Here is a 25,101-nt window from a genome sequence, read left to right as displayed (position 1 = left end):
CACACCACACATATCAATACAGCAACTTAACAGCATTCGGCTGTTTGTGTCTCTCTTTCGTGTTCTTCATGCTAGGAAGGAACTTCTACAGTTACAGAAGCAGACAGCCTGACTTGGCTCCAACTGTGTTCCGGATATTGAGAACTTCTATCTCTAGGGAGAATAGACGGAGGTACAACAACTACTTAGGTTAGTTTCGCTAAATTATGACACTTTTCATATTGATGATTCTGGACGCGTCTGATTTTTTGTTCAAACCAACGAAGTGATCCAGATTTTTAATATCATGGCTTCGGACAATTTTTGCACAAATCTAAAATAGCGCAATGTAATGTAACTCTTTAGGGGTGAAAAGCTTAAATCACGTCAAAATATTCAGCAAATGTTGATTCGAAAATTGACAACGGCTCGCTATGTATTGAACAAGAATTGAGAAGTCATGAGCAAAACCATTGAATCCCAACAATAAAAAAACCTGGCAGAACGTTTCGATGTATTGACTCATTTTATTGAAAAGTCTGGAACTATTGATTATTTTGATTCAATTTTAAAATAACAGATCGCAACTTTTTGCACATTGCCTTTCTGAAGTTTTATATTTTCTCCTTGATTAATAACCAATTCAACAACTATTATGGTTTTATTATCTGATGGACAGCAAACGCAAAAAACATGGGCATAAGATCTAAGAGAACTGAAAACCTAGAATTTAATGATTAATAGTTTCGTTTTTCTTAAATTTTCCTGTAATTGTGTTTGCATAAACATTCATGGCTGTATCCTAAGTATTTCAGTAGTAACGGAAACAAAAAATAAACAATAATTGGAAAGAAAAAAAACATAAGCAATTTTGTGATGTTTTACTTCACGAAGCATTTATTTGCATCACAGGTAAAACATGATGCAGAAAAATTGAATAAATTGAAATAACGTGTCTGAAATGGTTGTGATTTACCAGTCTTATAATGGTTAACAAAACGTTAGGCTACAACAAATTTGTTGCATCAAAACTTTTTTGTGTTGATTTCCTTTATCTGGAACCAAATTTTCAGTGTCGTTTAGCAAATCAGTGTCGAAATTATTGATTTAAAAAGAAAAATGATTTTTTGAGTTCATACTCTAAAGTTCATACTCTGAAGTTTTATGAGCAATATAACTTTTTAACTATCGCTCTTCGAAAACCTTCTTTAAATTTTTATTAGATTTTCAATTCTTACTATATATTTAATAAGTGAGTGCAATGTCGTTTTCTTTGAGTGAAGTAAGTGATATATGACTAAAATATTTATAACACAATTGAACCAAAAATTTAAACCGAGAAAATTACAAAGAGATCACGCATATAGAATCAGTTGTTGAGTGTAGACGTCACCAAAAAACCTCTCTGGACTTCTCGGTGCGTGATCGCTCAAGTGATCGTAACAATATTAGTGAAGACGGCAAATAAACTAAAAATTGAAACGTGCGTCCTGAATGACAATCCAAAAAACTGAATGAATTGACTACCTAAAAATCAGCCACCATGAAGGAAAAACTCTATTTAGATGAAAGTAACCAAAAAATAGAAAAAGCTTTTTATAATGAAAAGAACATTATTTGTGAAATAAGTGATTTCAAAAATTTCAAAACCAATAATAACATGAAAAGGACCGTTCACAACACAAATTCTTTGAGAGTATATGGTGGAAACAATCGGCAAGCTGCTGGTTATAGAGTCAGGGAAAACCAATGAGAAACAAAAACTACATGTATACAGATAAATGTACAAAAGTTAAAAAACTGGTATTTTTAATTTTTAAAAAATTGACATCTCACTCAAACAAATCTGCCTCATCAAAACGGCGATGAGATTTTTCATCAACTAGTTTAAATGACAAAACCCGATTAAATCTTCGTGCAATACAAATTCAAAATAAAATTTATGAAAACAGATAGTGTCCAGCAATAGAAACAAACCTAAATCAAGCGACTTCAATAAAGAGGTTAATTACTTTCGATCAGAAAACCAATTGGACCCGTCATTAGAGCGATTAAATGCGAAGACAACAAAAACAACAAGAAATAAGGCAAAACACAAAAACTTACTATTTTGTTCATAAAAGAACAATGTTTGCAAGTCATATAAACAATACGTTATCAACAATAAACTTTTTTATAGACAAAATGGTGCTAAATTTGAATGAAAAACCAAAATTGTTGAATCGACGTGACAAGTCAACAAAAAAGAAAGAACATACAAACGACGCATTTAGTTTGCTCGCTTTTCTCTCACTTTTTTTACTTCAGCGTGATTAAACCGACTAAACTAAGTGTGACTTCCCATTGACATCAAAAAGTCGAATAGTTTTTGCGAACACTTCTTTCAAAAACGGCAGCCCCCCCCCCCCCCCCAAACACACTTCGAATCCTCTGGTTTGTAAAAAAAACACTATGATGAGACCAATAACAGCCCCGCTGTTTAACGAAAATCAACGATAAATGAAATATGCAAGAGCAACGTTAAAATATACGCAATGACCCTAAGTATGATCAATGCTAACTTTAAAGCTTTTTAAAATAAGTTCAGCGCCAAATAACGGCAAGTTTCTGCTTCCGACTCATTTAACGTTTATCAGAAATAAATTCAACGCCTATTCATCCGTTTCATGGTGGTGGCGGGGCTTTAAAATACTATTGACGACCTACGAAATCTACATAATCTGTTTGCATTTAAATCGTTATGTGCCTTCAAACTTGAAAATCTAATTATAATTAATATTGTTATTGTTTCAGCCGGTCGAAGTCAGTTTAGTGAGCAGTTATCCAAATATGACTTTGTGAAGTTCGATTACGGAGGTCAATTCAGAAGGGACATGGTAGAAGCAGTGGAGAGATTTGTCAAGTTGATCCCAGTATTCCTGTCTCTCTTTCCTTACTACTATTTCAAAATCAGCTTTGTATCCCTCTTCCGTGCCCAGGGTGTCCAGATGGCATTTCCAGACTGGGATGTGGAGAGTCGAGATCCAGACACAAATGACGTAAGAGTTCTCTAATTGATATCCAGATTTTAACCCGCCACGGCTATGAGCTTTTCCCGATTTTGCCCTCTGATGAGACCTTTGTGTGACCATTGTCCCAACTATTTATGCAATCATGCTTTGTCCATGCTATGTTATTTGTGTCGCACTCCCAATTTTTACATCATATTTTTGCTCAAATGAACCCTACACTTAAGGACAAACACACCTAAGGACGTCATAAGTGTAACAATTAACCAGATAGCATCTTAGAGATTAACTAGAAATCGAGATTTTTGCGTTCTTCAATCTAGCCAGTTTTTGCTCATACCTCGTAACTTATCAAGTCAGGTCCACTTACTGCAAAAACTTACATCAAGCCTGACAAAAAGCATTGATCTGAAGTTGACCACGAATTTCCATAGACACCAAAATGGAAAGTGCTAATGTTATAGATTTATGAATAACGAGAGGTCAGCCTCGGTACCCCGGTTTAGACCTCGACTTATAAAAAGACTTTATAATTTTAGTGGGGGGGGGGTCTTTATTGACCATAAATACACAGTCCAGCACTTAGTTAAAGTCCAGGTAAAGTCTTTTCATGGGTCCAGCTAAGTCTTTTCATAGCCAATTATAGTCGAGTACGGTCTTCTCATGGGTCGAGCAAGGGTCTGTTCAAAAGCCAAATAAGCCATACATTAAGAGTTTTGCGATCATGTGCTTTTCAGGTGAACCTGAAGTTGCCAATATCATGGTACAGCACAGGAATCAACCTCGCAATTGTCACAATTTTTATCCCAATTGTCATGTTTATCAACTCAGCAACCTTCCACAGTTTTCTAGTCAAGGCCAAAGTGTTCTTGTACAGAGCTAGAGGACGAAAAGGCACCATCATTTTAGAGGTCGATCTGCCATTTGCATTCTCAGCTTCTAAAGATCACAGACGACTCATTTTGGGACTCTGTTTTGCACGTGAGTAGAAAAAAGTACTTTATCAGTTTTGAAGATTCTTTGCAAGGATGTCTGAATAAGTCAACATATTGATAACTTTTTTTTTGTATTCATTAACAGAAAATATTGAGTAATATTTTCTGGAAATTAATATATGGTAAATGGACAATGTCGGATTTCTCGACTAAATTAATTCCATTTTGTTACTACTTTCCACAACCACTAACATTAGGGTTTGAGCGTGTTGTGGAAGCTACTTACATTAAAGAAATTTAGTTGAAATTTTCGTGAAATTTTCTGGCTCATAATTCTAGTACTAGTAGTAGAAGAATTCAAATACCGTTGACAGGATACTACAGTATTGTGAAAAAAACCAGCAATGCTTTCATGTCCAAAGAAATTAAAACTGACAAAAAAATAAATATAAGAACATTAGAATAGCATTAATAAAATTTGGCTAACCTGTGCAGACAGTATATCTACGTTTTGAAACCCAGGTACATTTACTATTATTGTCATATTTCGATTGTGTTGAGTCCAAAAAACACCTATGCATACATTCTTGACATAAGGTTTTTCAGTTGAAGCAGGATACATCGATATTCAGGAGGTCAGCTCTGTCATTGATTACTCTTTGAAGAAGGAACTTGCCATAATTCGTTTTCCTGCTAGCGATACGGCTAGAATCCCGGTCAATATTACGAGTATTTACGCTCTTGGTTTCCATTTTGAACCAACCATTGCATTTTAGACGGTTTTGTTTCTTCACTAAAGCAGAGAAGAAGTGTATATCACGCTCAGTTAGCTGATAGAAAACTGGCTAGGAACTCAATGTAAATAACAAGACACTATAGTCACCAGATCCAAAACATCATAAGAGACCTTGCAAGTTCAAAAGTTTTGATTTGCGCCGATCGACAAGTTCCGGATCACACAGAATAGCCGTATGACAATACTGATAGAAAGGAAGCTTCGTACAAATTAAAGTTAACTTCAGAGGGAAGACCGCATGGAACCCTAAGTTTCAAACAGTTTATTGCTCGCCAATTTTTCACAAGTTTCATTTCAACATTATGGCTCCATTTCTAGTGTGCTGGATTTTTCATTACCAAAAATTAGTGATTTGATCAGTTCAAAGTATATCGCCGCCGCCAACAAATAAGGATTCTGTAGAAGTTTGGTGGAAATGAAGATAACCACATTTGTTAGCTTTGAAATTGATAAAGTTGCAAAATCAGCAAAATTTTAGAGCGCGTTTAAATTACTTTGAACAACGCGTAGGCTTGAACTTTTATAACAAGCATATCTTTATTTAATGATTGAAATACCGAAATGTTTTTCATTGATTTTTCTGGCATAGTCTTTGTTAATAAAATATCAACAATGTTGAAAAATTCATATGTCAACTTGCCAAATATTTGAAAAAAAACTAACGCAAGAAATCAGAATTGAATAACATATTTATAAAAGCAAATAAGCTTCTTCTGATTAAATTCCAGAAACGAAGAATACTGAGATGGTCGATTTCCAATATTTTTATATGGAACCAATTCTATTACAAATATGAAGGTGGTTACGCATCTTAACTCTTTGGAGTTTTACAAATTCTCGTGATGCAATAAAAAGACGATCTTTAAATTTAGTTTTGAACTGAGATATACAAAGAAACCTCAACGATGGTTTGTTTAAGGTGTCAACATTATTTTCAAACTACGTACTTGTTCTCTTCAACGTTGATCGTACATAAATTCAACCCAAATTTTTTCTTCGCTCACACAAGCGTTTGTCGTACAATAGTTTTGGTTATTATCAACCCTTACTTTAAAATCTTAAAAAATCTAAAAGTCTAACAATGGTAAACCTGCTTTGTTTCTATGTGCTATGTTTTTTGGAGAGTTTTGACCAATCTCAATTGAATCGGCTTTGTTTTGTCAGTTTTTTTATAAGAGAAATTTGAGTTTATCATAGTTTTACTTATGTGTTGCAGTTTTATATTGGTAAAAACATAAAATTTTGAAGGTTTTCATATTTATGGACATTGATTCTCAAAAGTTTGTTTTAGATCTAGTCAATTGATTTACTTTATATGCAAAATCAATAAGTTTTTGAATAAAACAAATTCATTTTGAAAAAAGAGGCAGAAAATGTTTTTGAATCTTGAAAAACTTGCCTTTTTTAATGAAAGCTTTTTTCTTTTCATGATTGGCTAAAAATTTCAGAGCAAAAATTCTAACAATTTGTGATTTGAATCTAATGGGAAAAACAAACTGTAACCCAGGAACTCTCCTCATTTCAGTGTTGTCGATAATCTTTGCCATTTTCCTGGATGTCGTTCGTCACTCTCTCTTCCAAGACTGTGTCCACAACTTGTCTTACCAGTCCAACAACACCAGTTGCACTTTCAACCAGACATTCAACGGGGTCACTTACGAGTCCTACGACATATCCATTCTGTGGCAGCTGCCCCAAGAGTACATGGCAGCTGTGTCTGAAGTGTTTGTGGTTGTGACTGCGTACCAGATTGCATACTTGCAGGCACCCGACTATGAAGAGGAACCATGTAAGATGTAAAATATGGGATCTTTTCCGTTTGTACCCCCCCCCCCAGTACGCTATGCACTCCCCAATTACGGTGAACGTGTCGTTACGTAGTAAACCATGTAAAACTATGGCACGTATGCGTGTGGGCGTGAAAATAATATGCACCCACTAAGCTGGGGTGGAGTGGGGGGGACGAAAAAGACAAACGGAAAAGATTCAAAATGTAACAATAATCAACCTCTGAATCACTACTGATTGATTTGTGATGAATACTCTGATTTACTGTTGAATTATCCATAGGGTTACGAATGAATCAATACTGAAACTGAAATACCAATTGATTTTTTTAAATCGCCAATTCGAAGAACTATTTCGACTCAGATTCCTTTTGGGTGGGTAATTTGTCTAATTTGTCTAAACTTGATTTTTGCTTAGTTTTCTTAGCAGAAAATTAACGGAACCCACGCCTGCGACAAAGTTAAGGTTAACTTCCACATTAAATTAAGTAAATAAGTAACCTATAAAAAGTAAGGTGTCGTTTTAATAAATAGCAGTCGGACAAAATAATTTTGTCATGCAGATATTTTATCAGTTATCATGAAATATTCACTCAACTATAAAACACCGAATATCCTGAGAAGACGAATTTTGGACATTAGTTGCCTTCTTTTGTGCATCAATTACTGTAGTTGTCAGCTCCTCAAAATTATTTCATTTTAATCGTTCGTTAACAAATTAAGAGAATTTTTTTTTGAATTCCATTAAAATGAATTAACAGTGGATGTGTTGTTTCAGATAAGATGCAGGGAATATTCATTGGCCTTCATTTCTTATCCAGAGGTAAGAACAATCTAAATGGTACTGCTATCTTAAACGTAGAAAGTTGTCCATTGCCTTTTATGGTAGATTCGTCATGACTGCAGATTTTAAGGGCGAAAACTTACTCTAAATAATTGCATATATTGCCTTAAAAAAATTGAAAATTTTAATAGTTTTCAATGTTCATTTTTCATTACTTCACACCAAATTTTGACTATTCTAAGCGAAAGAAATCGTGAGTGTGCTTGGTACTTTTAGACAAAAACAACGAAAGCCAGTTTTCTGTATGATATCATCAGCGTTTTCAACTCCACGCCTAAATATACCATGATGAAATAATTGTTGCGTCGAGAGAGCGATTTGATTTAAAAAAATACTCATAAAAACGTTGTCGGGATATCATTAAACTAAATTACGTGATCGAGCACCAAGAAAATTTATGATAACGGTCTTCTCACAAGCAGCTTAGTTTATTTCATATGGAGGTATTTTGCTCTAACCCGTAACTCTGTACGATATTATCTGTTTATTTTCATTTGCTTTCAACGATCAGAAAGAACTCGCCTAAAACTGAGGCTGGGTGCTTAGAGAGAAGAGTTAAAATCACTGTAAAACAACCAAACTTCGTATATACAATATGTATTATTCTCAGTAGCTCTCGTTCTTTACCCCAAGAATAACTTACCGTTCCTATTTTTTTAATTGGGGGAATATATATGCGATGTTTCGATATGCGATATATATGCGATATATATGCGAATATATATATATATATATATATATATATATATATATATATATATATATATATATATCTTCAGTCATTTTTTCAATTTTTGTATGATAGCATCGTAGCGATAAAAGAGAAATATCAAATTGTAGTCCTTAGAGGCTACTTTTGATTGTTATAAAAATTTTATTGCAAGTGAAAGAAAGGGAGCTGTTTAAATAATTGTAAGCAAAACGAGAAAACAATTGGGGTTGTGGTCTTAATTTTTTTTTACTACATTTAGTTGTGACAAAAATATTAAGGAGTTATGTTTTATTTTTTAAAAAAACACATTGGATTATACAAATTCAGGATTTGTTCTGTTTTGTCCCCCCTAGCTTAGTGGGTTTATATCTTTTACGCCCTCAAGGCGCAAGTACTATTTTTACATTAAAACGTGCTAAATAATAACCACAAATAAATGGTAACTGGGTGGCGTAAAAAACACTGGGGGGGGGCAAAACAGAATAGATACCAACTTCAACTAAAATCAAAATAAACTGGGAACTTCTTTAAAACGATATAAAAGAACCAAGTATTCAAAAGAAAAAAAGCAGAAAAAAAGCAGAAAACTTTTCACGGTTAAATTCTCTTCCTATTACTAAAAAAATTGAAATTAAAAACCTGTATTTTGAAGGAATTTCCGATGTAACCAAAGCAGACAATTGTTGTAAATTGTAAAAATTGGAAAAAAAATAAATAGAAGACGTTAAAAAATCACAAATGGAATAAAAAGCATCTTTGTTTTTCTTTCAGCTTTTCCTTCGTAAATTAGTAGTATCTTGCAGTTGTTTTGTTTTTTAATTGGACCGCAATTTAATCCAAATGAGCAAATGTAATGCTCCCGAAGTACAAGAAAACTATAGAAAACAGCTTGCCTATGACATGAGGAAAGAACACGACAGAATTGAAAAACTTCGTTAACCTTTCTGCTGGTTTCTCTGATTTGTTGAGAAATTTGTCTTGTGTGCAAATTTGAACCCATCTATTTTAGACTGTTTCATTTAACAAAGGAAAAATTTGAACGTTATAAATCACAGATCATAGTTTATTTGAATTTTAGTTGAATGATTAAATGACAAAAAAATCCGCTGCTGATCAATATTAGATACTAGTGACGAAAACGGGAAAAAAATTAGAGAAAAGAAGGGAAAAGGTTGTTTTTTATTCTGTTTTCTGATACTTATTCCCCATGCTTCAAGTGACTCTCTAAATTGAGCTCCCGAATAATATTGATTTTATAGTAGTTTAAAAACGAAAGAATTCAAACCAAGAACTTTTTTTTCAAAAAAACTCGAAAATAAAATTTGTATATATGACCGCAAAATCAGGCCAAATCTTGTAAGCTTTAACGACTGTAAAATTGGTTTATAAATAACTGAATTGATTCATTATGGGTGATTTTAAAACATGGCACAAAATTAAAGAAGGTGTTCTTTTCAAAGTTTTGTTATTAGACACATAAACTCACTTCCATCCCTGTCCTATCTAATCGGTGCAAAATTTGGGTTAGCGGAAAAGGATTAAGGACTTTTTTTAATGTTTTCTCTTCAAATAAGAAAAGTTAATTTTTTTCGATGGAAAAAATATGTATTCTAATTTAAAACAAAATAATTTTTAAACCATGTTTTTCAGCAAAATAAGGATGAAGAAGACAAAAATTGACATAATGTTCTACTCTAACTCTTGGTTCCTGGTTATTCGTTAACTATACATATTCAACTGGTGCTCTCTTCCAATTTCAAAATACTGCAAAAATCTGTTTTAAATTGCAATATAATTGACATTACAATTGATTTTTCGTCTCGTAAAATTAAATCAAAATGAGAGTTCTAAATTGCTGATTTGCTCAAAAAAGAAATTCATACTCAAATTTGCAAAAGAAAATTGCTTCGAGCTTCAAAAATTGTTTTACAAAGGAACTTTTCGCATCATAACAAGGAGAAGATTTTAAAAAATTTGAGACGTATAGTGGTATCTTGGAACCTTTTTGTGCTACGCACAATCTAGCATGAACCGTGTTTTTTTAATGATGTCATCTCGTATAATTTTTTAGTGCCGAAAAAAAATATACATAAAAGCATCAAACAAAAACTGAATTATGCTCTACAATATAGTCCTTCAACAAAGAGAAATTCAAAACTGGTGTAATGTTTACGGAGATGGAGTAAGTTATTCCAATTAGAACCAGTTGTAAAATCGGAGCAGCACTTCACACTAATATGAGAAGCATGTACGATCACGAAGCTTCAAAAATTAATGTTTACTTGCATATTATCGACTGCAGGGTCGTCCGTCGCTTGCATCATGAGGCCACGTTCCTTAAATTAAGGAATAACGTTTTTGAATAAGGCATTGTAATTTGCGTTTTCACATAATGTTCCTACCCTGCTCATCCCTTGTTTGACCGAATGGTGTACCAAATGAGGAAGAGATGGAAAACCTTCAGAAAATACTATATTGATCAACAAACCACTAAATGAATAACGTAAGGCCGCATTATAGGGCCAATGAAACCTGCCATTAATGAGACACTGAGACAAGAGAAACGTGGCAATCAAATAAAAAACTTTCATTGCAATCAAAACCCGATGTCTTTGTTAAACAAAAGCAAAAAAAAACAAAATCAAATTTTCATTCAATAATAAATAAAACCAACCAAATTAACCTGTACATCAAAAAAGAAGATATTAGGCCTTTCCCGAAATAATTAAAAGCTCAAATATAATTTGAGAGAGAAAATTGTCGCAGCCGTCAAAACCATAAAGTAATCAACAAAATCATTAAATTTGTTAAAATGCGCATTCTTTCGACGTCAATTGGACCTTTCATTAATGTGATAATTTGTTAAAGAAAATGATTCTCAAAAATGAAAAAAAATGGAAAAACTCGTAGTACTGAATGCAAGAAAAAATTAGTTAGAAATAAAACTATTACAGAAGTAAATTTTTTCACAAGGAAAGAAAGATTGAGAGTCTCTACTGAGACCAAGCTGTAGGTCGACAGAACATGTTAGAAAAGATACATAGCTAAAAAGTTCACTGATATTTCCCTGAAACAAATATACGCAATCATAAGAGCTTTTAAATATCAACTGAAAAACGAGTATTGTTTTACTTGTATCAGTTAAAGAAGCCAATCGGTTCATTTATTAGTGAGACTAAATCATGAGAGTAAATGAATAAAAAAGAATAAAAATGCAAAACACTAGAATTCAATTTAAGTTCTTAATTTCACTTTGTCAAAACATTGAAAAGGATGACCTCATACACGAAAGCTATATGTTATATTCGTTGCAGCTTGTTTGTGAAAGTGATTTGCCACACTTGTGGGTCTGATTGAATAACGTTCGTTGGGTCCATGAATAGCTTAGAGGTAACCCTAACCGTCTGCCATAACCTCGGGTTGCTCGGGTTTTGCCTTCCCAAAATCGGGGGGGGGGGTGTAAAGATTTTCGGTCCCAACTTGTAAAATTTTTCATTTTTGACCATTTTTGAGTTTTGACAAATTCTAAGTTTTTTCAGGTTTCAAAAGTTATTTCTTGCTGTCTGATGGCTTTTCTAGCTGATTTGAAGTGGCGCCAACACGAACAACTTTTTACTAAAAAAGTCCAGGAAAAGCCCTACAGAAATTAGCCCTGATATAGCTGGGCGTTCCAGTTAAACAACTATTTATTCCAAACATTTGTGAAATAAAAAGTTTGGCAAATCAAAAATTTCAATATACGAAAAAATGATGCCTTTCGGATACATATCGAGTTAAGTTAGCAAAAAAAACTGAAAAATTTTAATTCAAGGAGACTATTAAAGAACGAGGAAAAAAAATTATTCCTCTTTTGGAGCTGAAAAAAGTTTTGTTAGCACTTTTCGGGTCTCTACATCTGGTAAACTTAAACAAAGTTTGCTAAAAAGCATAATAAACATCAGCTTTGATGACAAAGTCTGAAATTCGAAAATTTTGGCTAAAATTTTGCAAAAATAGCACGAATCAAGTAATTCGCCAACCCTCATCTATCTTTAAAGGGAAAACCATTAACACTTTTGTTGACAATTTTCAAAAGTTCAGAATAATTCAGAGGAAATTATGTCAAAATTAAAAAAATTTGGGTTAAAATAACGAAAACTGTGAACTATTTATTTCAAAATCGCTCATAAGGCACAGAAGTCTAATGCGACTACTACTAGTTACATAAATTAAACAGAGAGAGAGAAAGTAACAAATAAAGGGAGAGAGTAACAATATGGAGCCCAGGTTCAGGTGCCATCCGGAAGTGGCCTCTGATAAGACCAAGTCCAACGCACGCGGTGTGTTCTCAGAACAAAATTACAGGGTCTAGGATTTGGTTCGAGCACGCAAAATTATGATCAAAGGTCACTTCTGTCTGGGTATGGTAAGACCAGAGGTCATACATTTGCAAAATACTTTGAAAAAGATCGCTCACCAAAACAATCCGAACTGTTGCGGCTGCTCAAGAATCTCAGCGGAACCGCTATATCACAGCCTGGTTCTCGAGTTTTACGCCGGCCTGGTTCTTCACTGGTTTCGATTTGACTAACGATCTCGAAGAAATAATTAGTCGCTCGGACGAATTAAAGGACTGTAACTTTAATTTTGTTGATTGAAGTTAAGAAAATCCTTAGTGATAGTCTATGTTCAATCTCGTGCTGAAGTTTGTAAGGCTTCAGCCAGTAGCTAGTATTGTTGCAAATTTCTCGTTAAGTAAGCTCAACTAACTTAGAACCCGCAAGATCTTAAGATCTAGCAAAACTTAGCAAAAAGACTAAAGTTATTAAAGAATCAAATTTTAGTCAATTTGAGAGCCAACTGCTCTTGGTAACAGTTTCCAATGGTTCTAAATACAATACGGTTTGACTAATCAAACAATTGGGTTAAAGTAAATAATCAAATATTTATCATTTATAACATCATCGCTACTTGTTTCTGATTGGTTAATCAAGAAAATGATTTAGGTCATTGTTTACATAGTAAATGTCAAATTACTGCAATATTTACTTTTGTTGACATAAACACGATTGGTTATTACGTAGCTCTAAATGCCTCGAATGTACGGTATTTCACCTTTAATGATCATCTAAAGAATCATAAATAAACAACTTAAGAAATTTAACAATAAATAACAAAATGTCGAAAAATGCCAATTTTGCACCATTTAGGTGCTAATAGCCACACTTGTGGGTCTGATGGAATAACGTTCGTTGGTTCCATGAACAGCATAGAGGTAACCCTAACCCTCTGCCATAATTTCGGGTTGCTCGGGTTTGGCGTTCCCAAAATCGGGGGGTGTACAGATTTTCGGTCCCAACTTGTAAAATTTTTCATTTTTGACCATTTTTGAGTTTTGACAAATTCTAATTTTTTTCAGTTTGAAAAGTTATTTCTTGCTGTCTGATGGCTTTTCTAGCTGATTTGAAGTGGCGCCAACATCGCCGGCCCTGTTTTCGATCTCGGAAACACCATCGTAGAGTACTGGCGCTAACTTCACGACTGGCCGCTTTAGCTCTCCATGTGCCATTTTGACTCTCGCTGATATCACAACTCCGTCGTTGCCAGTGAAAATCTCAAAAATTCGTCCAAGCTTGTATTCACAGCGTTTCACAGAGTCATCTACTAGCCACACTAACTCGCCTTCTTTCAGGTTTCGCACATGTTCTTTTGACCACTTCGATCTCCGGTTCCATTGTGGAAGATATTCGCGAGTCCATCTTTTCCAGATCATCTCGGCATATGCTTGAGCCGTTTTGAATGATTTTCTCAGGTCATGATAGCGTTCACTGGATGGCATGAATGATGCAATTGCGTTCTCTTGTCCTAGCAAGAAATGATTAGGTGTGAGTGCTGTCAAATCTTCAGGGTCGTCACTTACTGCCGTCAGGGGTCTTGCGTTGAGAGTCTGCTCTACAAGACACACTGTTGTACTGAGTACGTCGTCGATGAGGATTCGGTTGTCCAAGATTGCAATCACGACCTTCTTGCAACTTTGAACCAGTCTTTCCCAGATTCCACAAAAGTGAGGAGCTCCGGGAGGGTTGAATTTCCAAACAATCTTTTTCTGTGCTAAGTCACTCTCAATCTTAGCTTTGTCCCACTCGTTCATGAATGCTTTCAGCTCATTGGCTGCTCCAACAAAGTTTGTTCCGTTGTCACTAATGACGGTATTTGTGTAGCCACGTCTTGCAACGAATCTTGTCACTGCAGCTAGACATGACTCGGTGTCCAATGACTGAGCAACTTCAATGTGCACTGCTCTCGTTGTCAGGCAAGTGAAGAGGCAGCACCATCTCCAAGGTACGTCGTAGGAACTTGACTTCGAAGGGTCCGAAGTAGTCAACTCCGGTATGGGTGAATGGGAACACATGTTCATCAAGTCGTTCTCGGGGTAGATCTGCCATCGGTGGGTGAATTGGGTTGGCGTTCCTGTGTCTGCATTTGATGCATCTCGACTTGATTTTCCTTAATGCATTTCTCAGCCCAATGATCCAGTATTCTTGTTGGAGCATGTTTCTCACATATTCTGTGCCCTCATGTAGGTTGTCTTGATGTGCTTTCTCCAACAGAAGTTGTACAACTGGATGTTTTGCTGTAAACAAAATTGGGTGTTTTGCATTGTAGTCAAAATTTGAATGCTTCAGTCGGCCTTTCACTCTAATTGTTCAATTTTCTTCTATGAAGGGTGACAATTTGGCAATGTTTAAAGTTTTGGAGATTTCTTTGCTGTTTGCTATAGACTTCGAAACATTCGGGAAGCTTTCGTTTTGAACAAATCGAAACAGTATTTGCTCTGCTTGATGAATTTCGTCTGCTTTGAGGTGACCCTTCTGCATTGTCTTGAACCTCATGCAGTAGGCAATGAAGTTTCTAATTTGCTAAAGTACTCATAACCTGCTCAGGCTCGAGTTCATTCACTTGGCACCACGGCTTTGGCCACTTTTCATCATCTGCTTGGAGCCATGCCGGCCCGTTTAGCCATACGGACTCCTTGAGGCCTTCGATAAGCATTCCTCTGGTTCCGATGTCGGCAGGGTTTTCGACACCTTTGACGTGTCTCCATTGATCCATCGATGAGTTTTCCAATATTTCCGCTGCTCTGTTCGCAATGAATACTTGTTGTTTCTTGTGCGCTGTCTGTAGCCACTGTAGCACTGTTGATGAGTCGGTCCAATGATAGATTTTTTCTCAATTTTGACATCATGTTCATTGCGTATCTGCTTTCTGAGACGAACTCCGTAGACTGCGGCTTGAAGTTCTAATTTCGGTACTGTCATATGTCTGATGGGGGCCACACGACATTTCCCTATTACATATGTCAGTTTTAGCGTTGCTTGATCTTGCAGATATGCAACAATGCACATTGCTTCCTCTGATGCATCTGTAAAGATGTGTAGTCTCAAGTTTGTGCATCCGTTTTCAAAATAAAGTCGATTTTTTGAAGTTGTCCTTATTTCTCTCAACTCAGAGCACCAATCACTGAATAGCTTTGAGTGTTCTGCTGACAACTCTTTGTCCCATACTTGTCCCGTCGCTGCCCAGATGCTTTTGAGTAAAAACCGCATTCGTATGTTGAATGGTGAACATATCCCAAGTGGGTCGAACACTGCTGAGACAAAGGATAGGACAATTCTCTGAGTTATTTTTGCTGGAACTTCTTGCTCAGTTCCACGACAGACTATGAGACTATGAGACTATGTGTCCACATTCCATTTGAGTCCTAGGATTGAGGATGATTGTGGTTCTGCTTCGAAAGTTTTCACAACGTCTCTGGAATGTGTGACTTGACTTCTTCGTCACTTAATATCCATTTCGTCAACTTGAATCCACCTTTGATGAGGATGTCTCTGACTTTCTGATAAATTTCAATCGCTTCTTGAGGTGTTCTGACTGACTTGAGGGAGTCGTTTATGTAGAAGTTTCGCTTGACAGCTTTGACAAGATTTTCGTCGTTGACTGCATTATCTTTCGCCACTTGGTGCAAGGCGTAATTTGCACAAGTCGGCGAGCTTTTCGCCCCAAAAACGTGTCGTGTGTACTCGTAGATTTCTATTCTCCGGTCTGGATCTTCTCTCGAGAGGAATCGTAAACATCGGCTGTCATCCTTTGGGACAGCTACTTGAAGAAACATTGCTTCTATATCGGCTGATAAGGCTATTTGGTGTTCTCGGAAGCGAAATATGATTCCGATCAAACTCTGCTGCAGGTCTGGCCCAGGTAGAAGTTTGTCGTTTAGGGCTACACCTTGATACTTTGCTGCTGCGTTGCACACTCGTCTGACTTTTTCGGGTTTGTGCGGGTTTATGACGGGATGATGTGGTAAATACCATTGCAGTTTGTCTTTGGTTTCATTCAGTTCAGCTTGATCTACTTTCCGAACGTATCCAGCGTTGACATCTGTGTCGATGGTTTCTTGGTAGCGCTTCTTTAGCGCCTCGTCTTTCTGTAGGCGTCGTTCTAAGGACTTGAGTTGCCCCATTGCAGTGTAGAAGTTGTTTGGTAACTTCACTTCATCCTCTCGCCACAGAAGTCCAACTTCGTATCTTTCACCGTTGAATCGGGTCGTTCGTTCCAACGTCTTGATTGCTCGTTGTTCTTCCTTTGAATGTCCGGTGACATCGAAGTTTGAAGCGTAGGACTCGATATCCCACCACTTACTCAACTGGTTTGCTAATTTGTCGTCTGCAATTGATGTTGCTGTGGTCGCAAGAGTTGCTGCTTGCTTCGCTGGTAGGGGTCCACTTAAAGCGCAACCAATCTTTGATTTCACTGCCCATGGTGCAGCTTTGTCTTCTGACTTCTTGAATTCAAAAGGGTGATGAATGTCGTAGCAATCTTGTCCAAGAATCACTTGAACATAGTTTAGATTGTAGCTCTGATCTGGCAAGTTCCTCAGATGTGGGTAACGGTCTTTCAAATCTTGCAGCTCCACAATCTGGTCACCCAATTTCAGTTTTTCGTGTACGTAGAACTGCACTGTTGTCAATGGTCGAGACTTCTCATGCGCTGAAACAGCTATCGGCACTATTTCAGTCTTTACATCCTGTGATCCATGGATCCCTGCTACTGACAGAGCTGCTTTTCGGCCTTGGAGTTGGAGTTTTGACATCACTGATATGTCTACAGATGAGCTTGAGGATCCCGGATCACACATCGCTAGTACATTTAGGCTTAAGTCTCTGTTTGTCAGCTTGATTAGTACCACTGGAAGTCCTCTTTGGATGATGTTAGTTGCTACTGCAGTTGTAGCATCTGAGACATTCTTTGCAGTCTCCTTCTTCGGTAGTTCGCTGTGCAAAAACCTGTTGTGCCGCCTTCCACAGCTGGGTACACTGCATGTCCTGCTTCTGCAGTCCTTCGACATGTGACCTGGTTTCAAACAATTGAAACACAGTGGAAACTTCTGGACATGCTCTCGTCGTTCATTTACTTTCATTGATTTGAATTTTTCACATGTCCAAATGGGGTGTTGTCCGTCTTTGAAGGGACATTTCAAATTCTTGGGTTTGCTCGACTCTTCAGCGTTTGAAACAAAGGTACTCGTCTTCGGTTTATCGCGGCTTTGAAATTTGTTTCTGTCAAACGACGAGCTTGTCTGTGCTAACAAGCTCTCATGAATTGCAGCTTTGGAGGCAAGCCACTCTTTGAAAACAATCAGGTTGCCTCTCAGTAGTCGGCGATCTTGCATGTACTGCAACCACTGTTCTCTCAGTTGCGGAGAAAGTTTTCTAGTTGTTGAACTTAGCCGTCCTTCTGATTCTAGGTCGGATGTATATCCAAGTTGAGTCAAAGTGTTTACTACATTTGTTACCACATTTGCGAATTTGACAATGCTCGTAGAATCGTCATGCCGAACTGGAGGATGAGTATTTATTTTCTTGAATTGAGCGTTGACTATGAAATCTGATCTGCCATACTTCTCACAACGTATATCCCAAGCATGATAGTATGATTGTGAGCTGAATCCCATTCCCGATATTGCTGCTTTTGCTTGACCCGTGAGGCTGGTCTTCAGGTATTGCATCTTTTCCGTATCGCTGATTGGCTTTTGATGCACAACAACATCAAAAAGACCTGACCACTCTGGCCACTGTGTCTCCTGAAAACTCAGTCAGTTTTAGTTTTGGCAAGCCACTGGCACCACTGCTTGGTACTGGTTGGTAACTGACTTGAGGATTGGTGCGTTTTATTGTGCTCCTGTTTCTGCTCTCGGCAGACCTGTTTCGAGAGTTGTTGATGGGACTCTGACTCCTGTTTCTAGTTTGAACTGCTGACGTTCCCTGTTGCTGAAACGTCGTTCTTGTCAACGGCGGTGCTGGTGGGTCCGTTACTCTAATTGGTTTAAGGACTTCTGGCTTCTTCTCGGGGTAGTTTTCGGGTAAGTGCTGAAACCTTTGTCAACTCTCTCCTGTGTGACATTCGTTGGTGGTTCGATAACAACATTTGGAGATAGTGGCCGTCTATGGACAGACTGTTGAGCCACTGATTCTGCCCACCCTGCTGTTCTTTCGTGATTTCGTTTTGATCCAACACTTCCTATCTCATCTGCCACCGATCCAGATGCTCTTGAGCTTCCTTTGGTCAGCTCAAGTTTCATACGTCTTTCTTCTTCTTCTTCCTCTGCTTTCTTTCTTTCGTTTTCAAGTGCTCGCTCATGCTGTCGAAGACGCAGTTCATCTTCTTGTTGTTGAATCTTTAGACTTAACTCTTGTTCTTGTTGTTGCTGTTGTAAACGTAACTCTTCTTGCTGGCGACGAAGTTCTATTTCTTCACGCTCCTGCTCTAACCCCAACTGGCGCTCTCGCAATCGTTGCTCCGTTTCTTTCTTTGCTCTTAGGTTTTCGAGCAACATTTCTTCGATCTGTCGCCTTTTTGATGATCGCGAGTTGGCGATACTGGGCTGTTTTCTGCTTCCATGTGTATCTGAATTCTTGGAAGAGATTTCGTCGTTCTCCTCAGCGTTTTCTATGGCTCCATTACCTGAATCAATTACAGTTTCGTCGTTTGGGTCTTTGTCACCAGCCGATGTAGTCGACACTAACGATGTTTGGTTTCCACATTCCTTGCTGAGCATGTACTGTTTGATCAGGTCTTGATAATGACTCCTAGCATTAATGAAACCCGCAAACTCATGGGGACAAGCTTCTGTCTTCATTATTTGAAGAACTTCTGCGAAAACTTCATCTAGTTTTTCTAATAACCGTTCCGCTTGATCACACAATATCTGTTTTTCGGGTTCGCTTGAATCTTCTACTTTCAGTTTCTTTTCGAGTTCTGACAATTCGTTTTCGATTGGAACGTAATCTCCCAATAATTTGCACACTCGCAATGTGTCTTTCCAGTAGTCGACGACTACTGCGCGACCATTTTCAAAGAATCGGAGATCTGATATTTTGTCAACTACCCATCGCAAAACCTTCGTCTTTTCTTCTAACATACGCTTGGTGTCATTGTCAAAGCTTTCAAAATACTTCGGTTTTAATAGTAACCTCTGCTGATGTCGGTTGTCTTCCAAGTTGTCGTACGTCTCGAAGAAACATCGATAAGCACCTTCGGCTGTCATTGTTTTGTTTTGTGCCAGATAGCCTTCTAGCTCGTTGAGGTGTCTGGAGAAGGACATGAGTAGATCAGCTTGCTTTTTCTCTAACGTCTTGAGTTGACCAATCGCCTTCCAATCAGCCGTCTTCCAGTGTCTGTTGGGTTTTTTGCTGGCCATCGTTGCTGGTTGTGTTTTGGTCCACCAGGTTGAATCGAAGATTCGTTGTTGTTCGTGTTACTGCTGTTGTTGTCCGGGTCGGCGGACCAAATGTTGCGGCTGCTCAAGAATCTCAGCGGAACCGATATATCACAGCCTGGTTCTCGAGTTTTACGCCGGCCTGGTTCTTCTCTGGTTTCGATTTGACTAACGATCTCGAAGAAATAATTAGTCGCTCGGACGTATTAAAGGACTGTAACTTTAATTTTGTTGATTGAAGTTAGGAAAATCCTTAGTGATAGTCTATGTTCAATCTCGTGCTGAAGTTTGTAAGGCTTCAGCCAGTAGCTAGTATTGTTGCAAACTTCTCGTTAAGTAAGCTCAACTAACTTAGAACTCGCAAGATCTTAAGATCTAGCAAAACTTAGCAAAAAGACTAAAGTCGTTAAAGAATCAAAATTTTGTCAATTTGAGAGCCAACTGCTCTTGGTAAAAGTTTCTAATGGTTCTAAATACAATACGGTTTGACTAATCAAACAATTGGGTTAAAGTAAATAATCAAATATTAATCATTTATAACATCATCGCTACTTGTTTCTGATTGGTTAATCAAGAAAATGATTTAGGTCATTGTTTACATAGTAAATGTCAAATTACTGCAATATTTACTTTTGTTGACATAAACACGATTGGTTATTACGTAGCTCTAAAGGCCTCGAATGTACGGTATTTCACCTTTAATGATCATCTAAAGAATCATAAATAAACAACTTAAGAAATTTAACAATAAATAACAAAATGTCGAAAAATGCCAATTTTGCACCATTTAATGCTAATAGCCACACTTGTGGGTCTGATTGAATAACGTTCGTTGCGTCCATGAATAGCTTAGAGGTAACCCTAACCGTCTGCCATAACCTCGGGTTGCTCGGGTTTTGCCTTCCCAAAATCGGGGGGGTGTAAAGATTTTCGGTCCCAACTTGTAAAATTTTTCATTTTTGACCATTTTTGAGTTTTGACAAATTCTAAGTTTTTTCAGGTTTCAAAAGTTATTTCTTGCTGTCTGATGGTTTTTCTAGCTGATTTTAAGTGGCGCCAACACGAACAACTTTTTACTAAAAAAGTCCAGGAAAAGCCCTACAGAAATTAGCCCTGATATAGCTGGGCGTTCCAGTTAAACAACTATTTATTCCAAACGTTTGTGAAATAAAAAGTTTGGCAAATCAAAAATTTCAATATACGAAAAAATGATGCCTTTCGGATACATATCGAGTTAAGTTAGCAAAAAAACTGAGAAAATTTAATTCAAGAAGACTATTAAAGAACGAGGAAAAAAAATTATTCCTCTTTTGGAGCTGAAAAAAGTTTTGTTAGCACTTTTCGGGTCTCTACATCTGTTAAACTTAAACAAAGTTTGCTAAAAAGCATAATAAACATCAGCTTTGATGACAAAGTCTGAAATTCGAAAAATTTGGCTAAAATTTTGCAAAATTAGCACGAATCAAGTAATTCGCCAACCCTCATCTATCTTTAAAGGGAAAACCATTAACACTTTTGTTGACAATTTCAAAAATTCAGAATAATTCAGAGGAAATCATGTCAAAATTAAAAAAATTTGAGTTAAAATAACGGAAACTGTGAGCTATTTATATCAAAATTGCTCATAAGACACATAAGTCTAATGTGACTACTCCTAGTTACATAAATTAAACAGAGAGAGAGAGAGAGAGACATGAATAAAGGGAGAGAGTGACAATGTGGAACCCAGGTTGAGGTGCCATCCGGAAGTGGCCTCTGATCAGACCAAGTCCAACGCGCACTGTTTGTTCCCAGACCAAAAATACAGGGTCTGGCATTTGGTTCGAGCAGGCAAAATTATGATCAAAGGTCACTTCGGTCTGTGCATGGTATGACCAGAGGTCACTTCGGTCTAGTAATGGTATGATCAGAGGTCACTTCCGGATGGGAATTGTATGATCAGAGGTCGCTTCCGGATGGGGATGGTATGATCAGAGGTAACAAAGAGCAAAACTAACTTTTTTCCTAGGCAAGCTATAGCAAAAATTCTTTCTGTTCTAGATTCTACATACACAGGGGATACTGCATACCAAGTTTGGTTTGATTTGAACAACTCCTTGACCCGATAAAATTTCTATATTTTTGAAAATAAAATAAGCGAATAACTCGATATTTCCGATTGCAAAACTAACTTTTTTCCTAGGCAAGCTATAGCAAAAATTCTTTCTGTTCTAGATTCTACATACACAGACTGTGAAAGGTTGCGGAGTTGATAAACATGACAATTGGGATAAAAATTGTGACAATTGCGAGGTTGATTCCTGTGCTGTACCATGATATTGGCAACTTCAGGTTCACCTGAAAACCACATGATCGCAAAACTCTTAATATATGGCTTATTTGGCTTTTGAACAGACCCTTGCTCGACCCATGAAAAGACCGTACTCGACTATAATTGGCTATGAAAAGACTTAGCTGGACCCATGAAAAGACTTTACCTGAACTTTAACTAAGTGCTGGACTGTGTATTTATAGTCGTCAATAAAGACCCCCCCCCCACTAGAATTATAAAGTCTTTTCATAAGTCGAGGTCTAAACCGGGGTACCGAGGCTGACCTCTCGTTATTCATAAATCTATAACATTAGCACTTTCCATTTTGGTGTCTATGGAAATTCGCGGTCAACTTCAGATCAACCCAGGTTGAGGTGCCATCCGGAAGTGACCTCTGATCATCCGAAGTTCAACGCACACGGTGTGTTCCCAGACCATAATTACAGGGTCTGGGTTTTGGTTCCGGATGGGAATAGTCTGATCAGGGGTCAATTGCGGATGGGAATGGTATGATCAGAGGTCACTTCGGTCTGGGGATGTTATGATCAGAGGTCAGTTCAGTTTGTGGGATGATATGATCAGAGGATGGGAATGGCCTGATCAGAGGCGCATTCACGTGCACATTAGTCTGATCGGAGACCATTTCGAGCGGAAGTTTTTTCTTTTGATTTTTTGTTTTTTACCCAAAGATGTTGGTTCTCTCAAGAGGCAACGAAAAGCAGCATTCTGATCACTGACACATCTAGAGTCTGATTACTTTGATCAGAACCAAAGGGGACCAGCTGATAGAAAATGCCAGTCCCCTTAAAAGGAAAATTTGATTGAATATAGAACACGACGTTTTATATGGACAGCTTCTAATTTCATCAATTGAGTTCTGAATATGCACTTATGATATACTAAATAATTTTTTATCAGCAGTTGGGTTTTCTTTTTTTAGCAATAATACTTTTAGAATGCTCTTTTCTTTAGATGGATTTATTATTTAAGAAATAAGAAATAAATATATTATAACAAAATTCGTTCATAGTGAAGACCACTTACTGATCAAACTATTTCGAAAGCAATTGTGTTTGATCAGAGGTGATTTTGAGTGCACAATAGTCTGATCAGGAGTGACTTTTGAGCGCAGAATAGTCTGATCAGAAATGACTCCAAGCGCACAATCGTCTGGACGATGGTCTGGGTTTGGTCTGGGCCATGGTCGCACAATCGTCTGGACAATGATCTGGTTTTGTTCTGATCAGAGGTCATTTCCGTCTGGAAAGGTCTGATCAGAGACAGTTTCGAGCGCACTTTAGTCTGATCAGAGGATAATTTGGTCTGTCATGGTCTGATCAGAGGTTACTTTTGTCAGCCACAGTCTGATCAGAGGTCACTTCCGGATGACACCTCAACCTGGGATATGTTTTTTCTCAATTTTTTGAGAAACTTGTGAAGAACGCATTTTGATGTTAGAATTGATTTGATCGAGCCATACCTCAGTAGAAAAAAACATGACAGTGTCAATTCATGTCATGCAAATTTGCTTTTCTTTAAATTTTTATGGCCGAATCATTTTCAAGTGCTTTTTCTTCAAATATCTCAAACCTAATTGCAAGGCAATTTTTTGTTTCTCAATCAAAAGGTCTTCAAAAATACAATTCTAGCTTCAAGATAGACGTATTAATGAAACAGGAATTAACTTTATAGCCTTACAAGTTATTGAAATTTCAGCTGTTGGTGCAGCATTCGTTCTGGCTCTCTCCAACCTCCTCAGTTTGTCTTCACACCTGTGCATCTTCCAGCCAGACGAGGATGACAGTGGGACTCTGGCCCATGATGACGACTGTTCTCTGGGGGGTGAGAGTTTCTACAAGTACTACATCATCATAGCTGTCCTTCAGTCACTCGGAATCGTCTCCAGCTGGTACTCATTCAGACGGTTCTTCAGATGGTCAAATGGGCAAATTTGAACAACCATCGGACCTCAAATATTGACTCTCGGTTTCTGCCAATTTTGAAAACTGTTGTATTATAAAAATTGGAAAATTATTTAATTAAAATCCAGTTGAAATGAGGTTGTTCTTAGCTACTTTACAAGCAAATGAGTTGAGACGTTATGCTCTTGGCAGGAAAATACGAAAAATTTATGAAGTTCAAAAATTATTTAATTGTACAAAATTGTGGAAACTGACAAATGTTTTCTGTGCCAAAACATCAAAAATCACTATTGAAATCTTATAAAAATATAATCATTCTAGTTTCCCTTTAGTTCACATACCTTAGTATGTTGCTTGAGAACAATGAAAAATTTCAAAAAATGTTGCTTTCAAGTTGAGGGCCATTGAAAAACGTGTAACCATTGTTGATTTTTGTTAATTGTTGCTGCATTCTGAGCTATTTGCTATACTCAACGGTAAAACCTTTTTAAATAGCAAAACAGCTCCTTATATAATGTTGTCCCGAATTTCCAGCTCTTAAATTAAAAAACATAGCAGGACAAGTCCTGACGTACTTTTCAAAGAATTTTCATTGACAAAACAAAAAACTAAAACCAATAGTTTTAACGAAAATCTTTGCGCACGCAAATTTAACCCTCAATTGGAATCCAATGAGATCCTCCATTAGTCAGCATAAGTCTTACAAAAACAAAGGAACAACAAATTTAGTGAAAAACCAAAGTTCAGTATAAAAAAGCCAGAGAGAAGTGTCGAAGCCATTAAAACCATAAGTTTTTTTGCCACTAACTTTCTTTGTGTTCAGCAAAAAGTATTTTGAACGCCAATGGTTTGATAAGGTAACAACACTTCTAAAAAGAACCATGAGTAAAATCAAAAAATCACAAAACTAATGAAAACACTTAACATGAAAGTCACAAAACCGTTAATTAGAAGACAAAACCACTAACAAATCTTCTCAACTTCCTTATAAAGCATAATGAAATCGTCATTTTTGGGGGCAAAAATAAAAATTCATGGAAATGAATTGGAAA

At 37.0% G+C, this 25,101-nt stretch overlaps 1 protein-coding gene across 1 annotated transcript; it reads left to right on the top strand.

The window, feature by feature from the left end:
* LOC142357352 (solute carrier family 15 member 4-like) lies at positions 1–24,186 on the top strand. The gene is made up of 6 exons (XM_075409002.1): positions 1–189; positions 2,773–3,017; positions 3,725–3,968; positions 6,244–6,507; positions 7,284–7,328; positions 23,844–24,186. The coding sequence occupies exons 1-6, from the start codon at positions 69–71 to the stop codon at positions 24,080–24,082; spliced, it is 1,158 nt and encodes a 385-aa protein (XP_075265117.1). The 5' UTR covers positions 1–68; the 3' UTR covers positions 24,083–24,186.
* Positions 24,187–25,101: the final 915 nt, after the last annotated feature.

Source organism: Convolutriloba macropyga, unplaced genomic scaffold (assembly GCF_964194025.1).
Source record: "Convolutriloba macropyga unplaced genomic scaffold, txConMacr16.3 SCAFFOLD_3090, whole genome shotgun sequence".
Classification (NCBI taxonomy): domain Eukaryota; kingdom Metazoa; phylum Xenacoelomorpha; order Acoela; family Convolutidae; genus Convolutriloba; species Convolutriloba macropyga.
Note: the sequence above shows the minus strand (reverse complement) of the source record. Positions and strands in the feature narration are given on the sequence as shown.

Coding starts and splice junctions, on each gene's coding strand:
- LOC142357352 (XM_075409002.1), top strand. CDS start 69: ATGCTAGGAAGGAACTTCTACAGTTACAGAAGCAGACAGCCTGACTTG. Junction 190..2,772: donor GAGGTACAACAACTACTTAG/GTTAGTTTCGCT, acceptor TTATTGTTTCAG/CCGGTCGAAGTCAGTTTAGT. Junction 3,018..3,724: donor GAGATCCAGACACAAATGAC/GTAAGAGTTCTC, acceptor TGTGCTTTTCAG/GTGAACCTGAAGTTGCCAAT.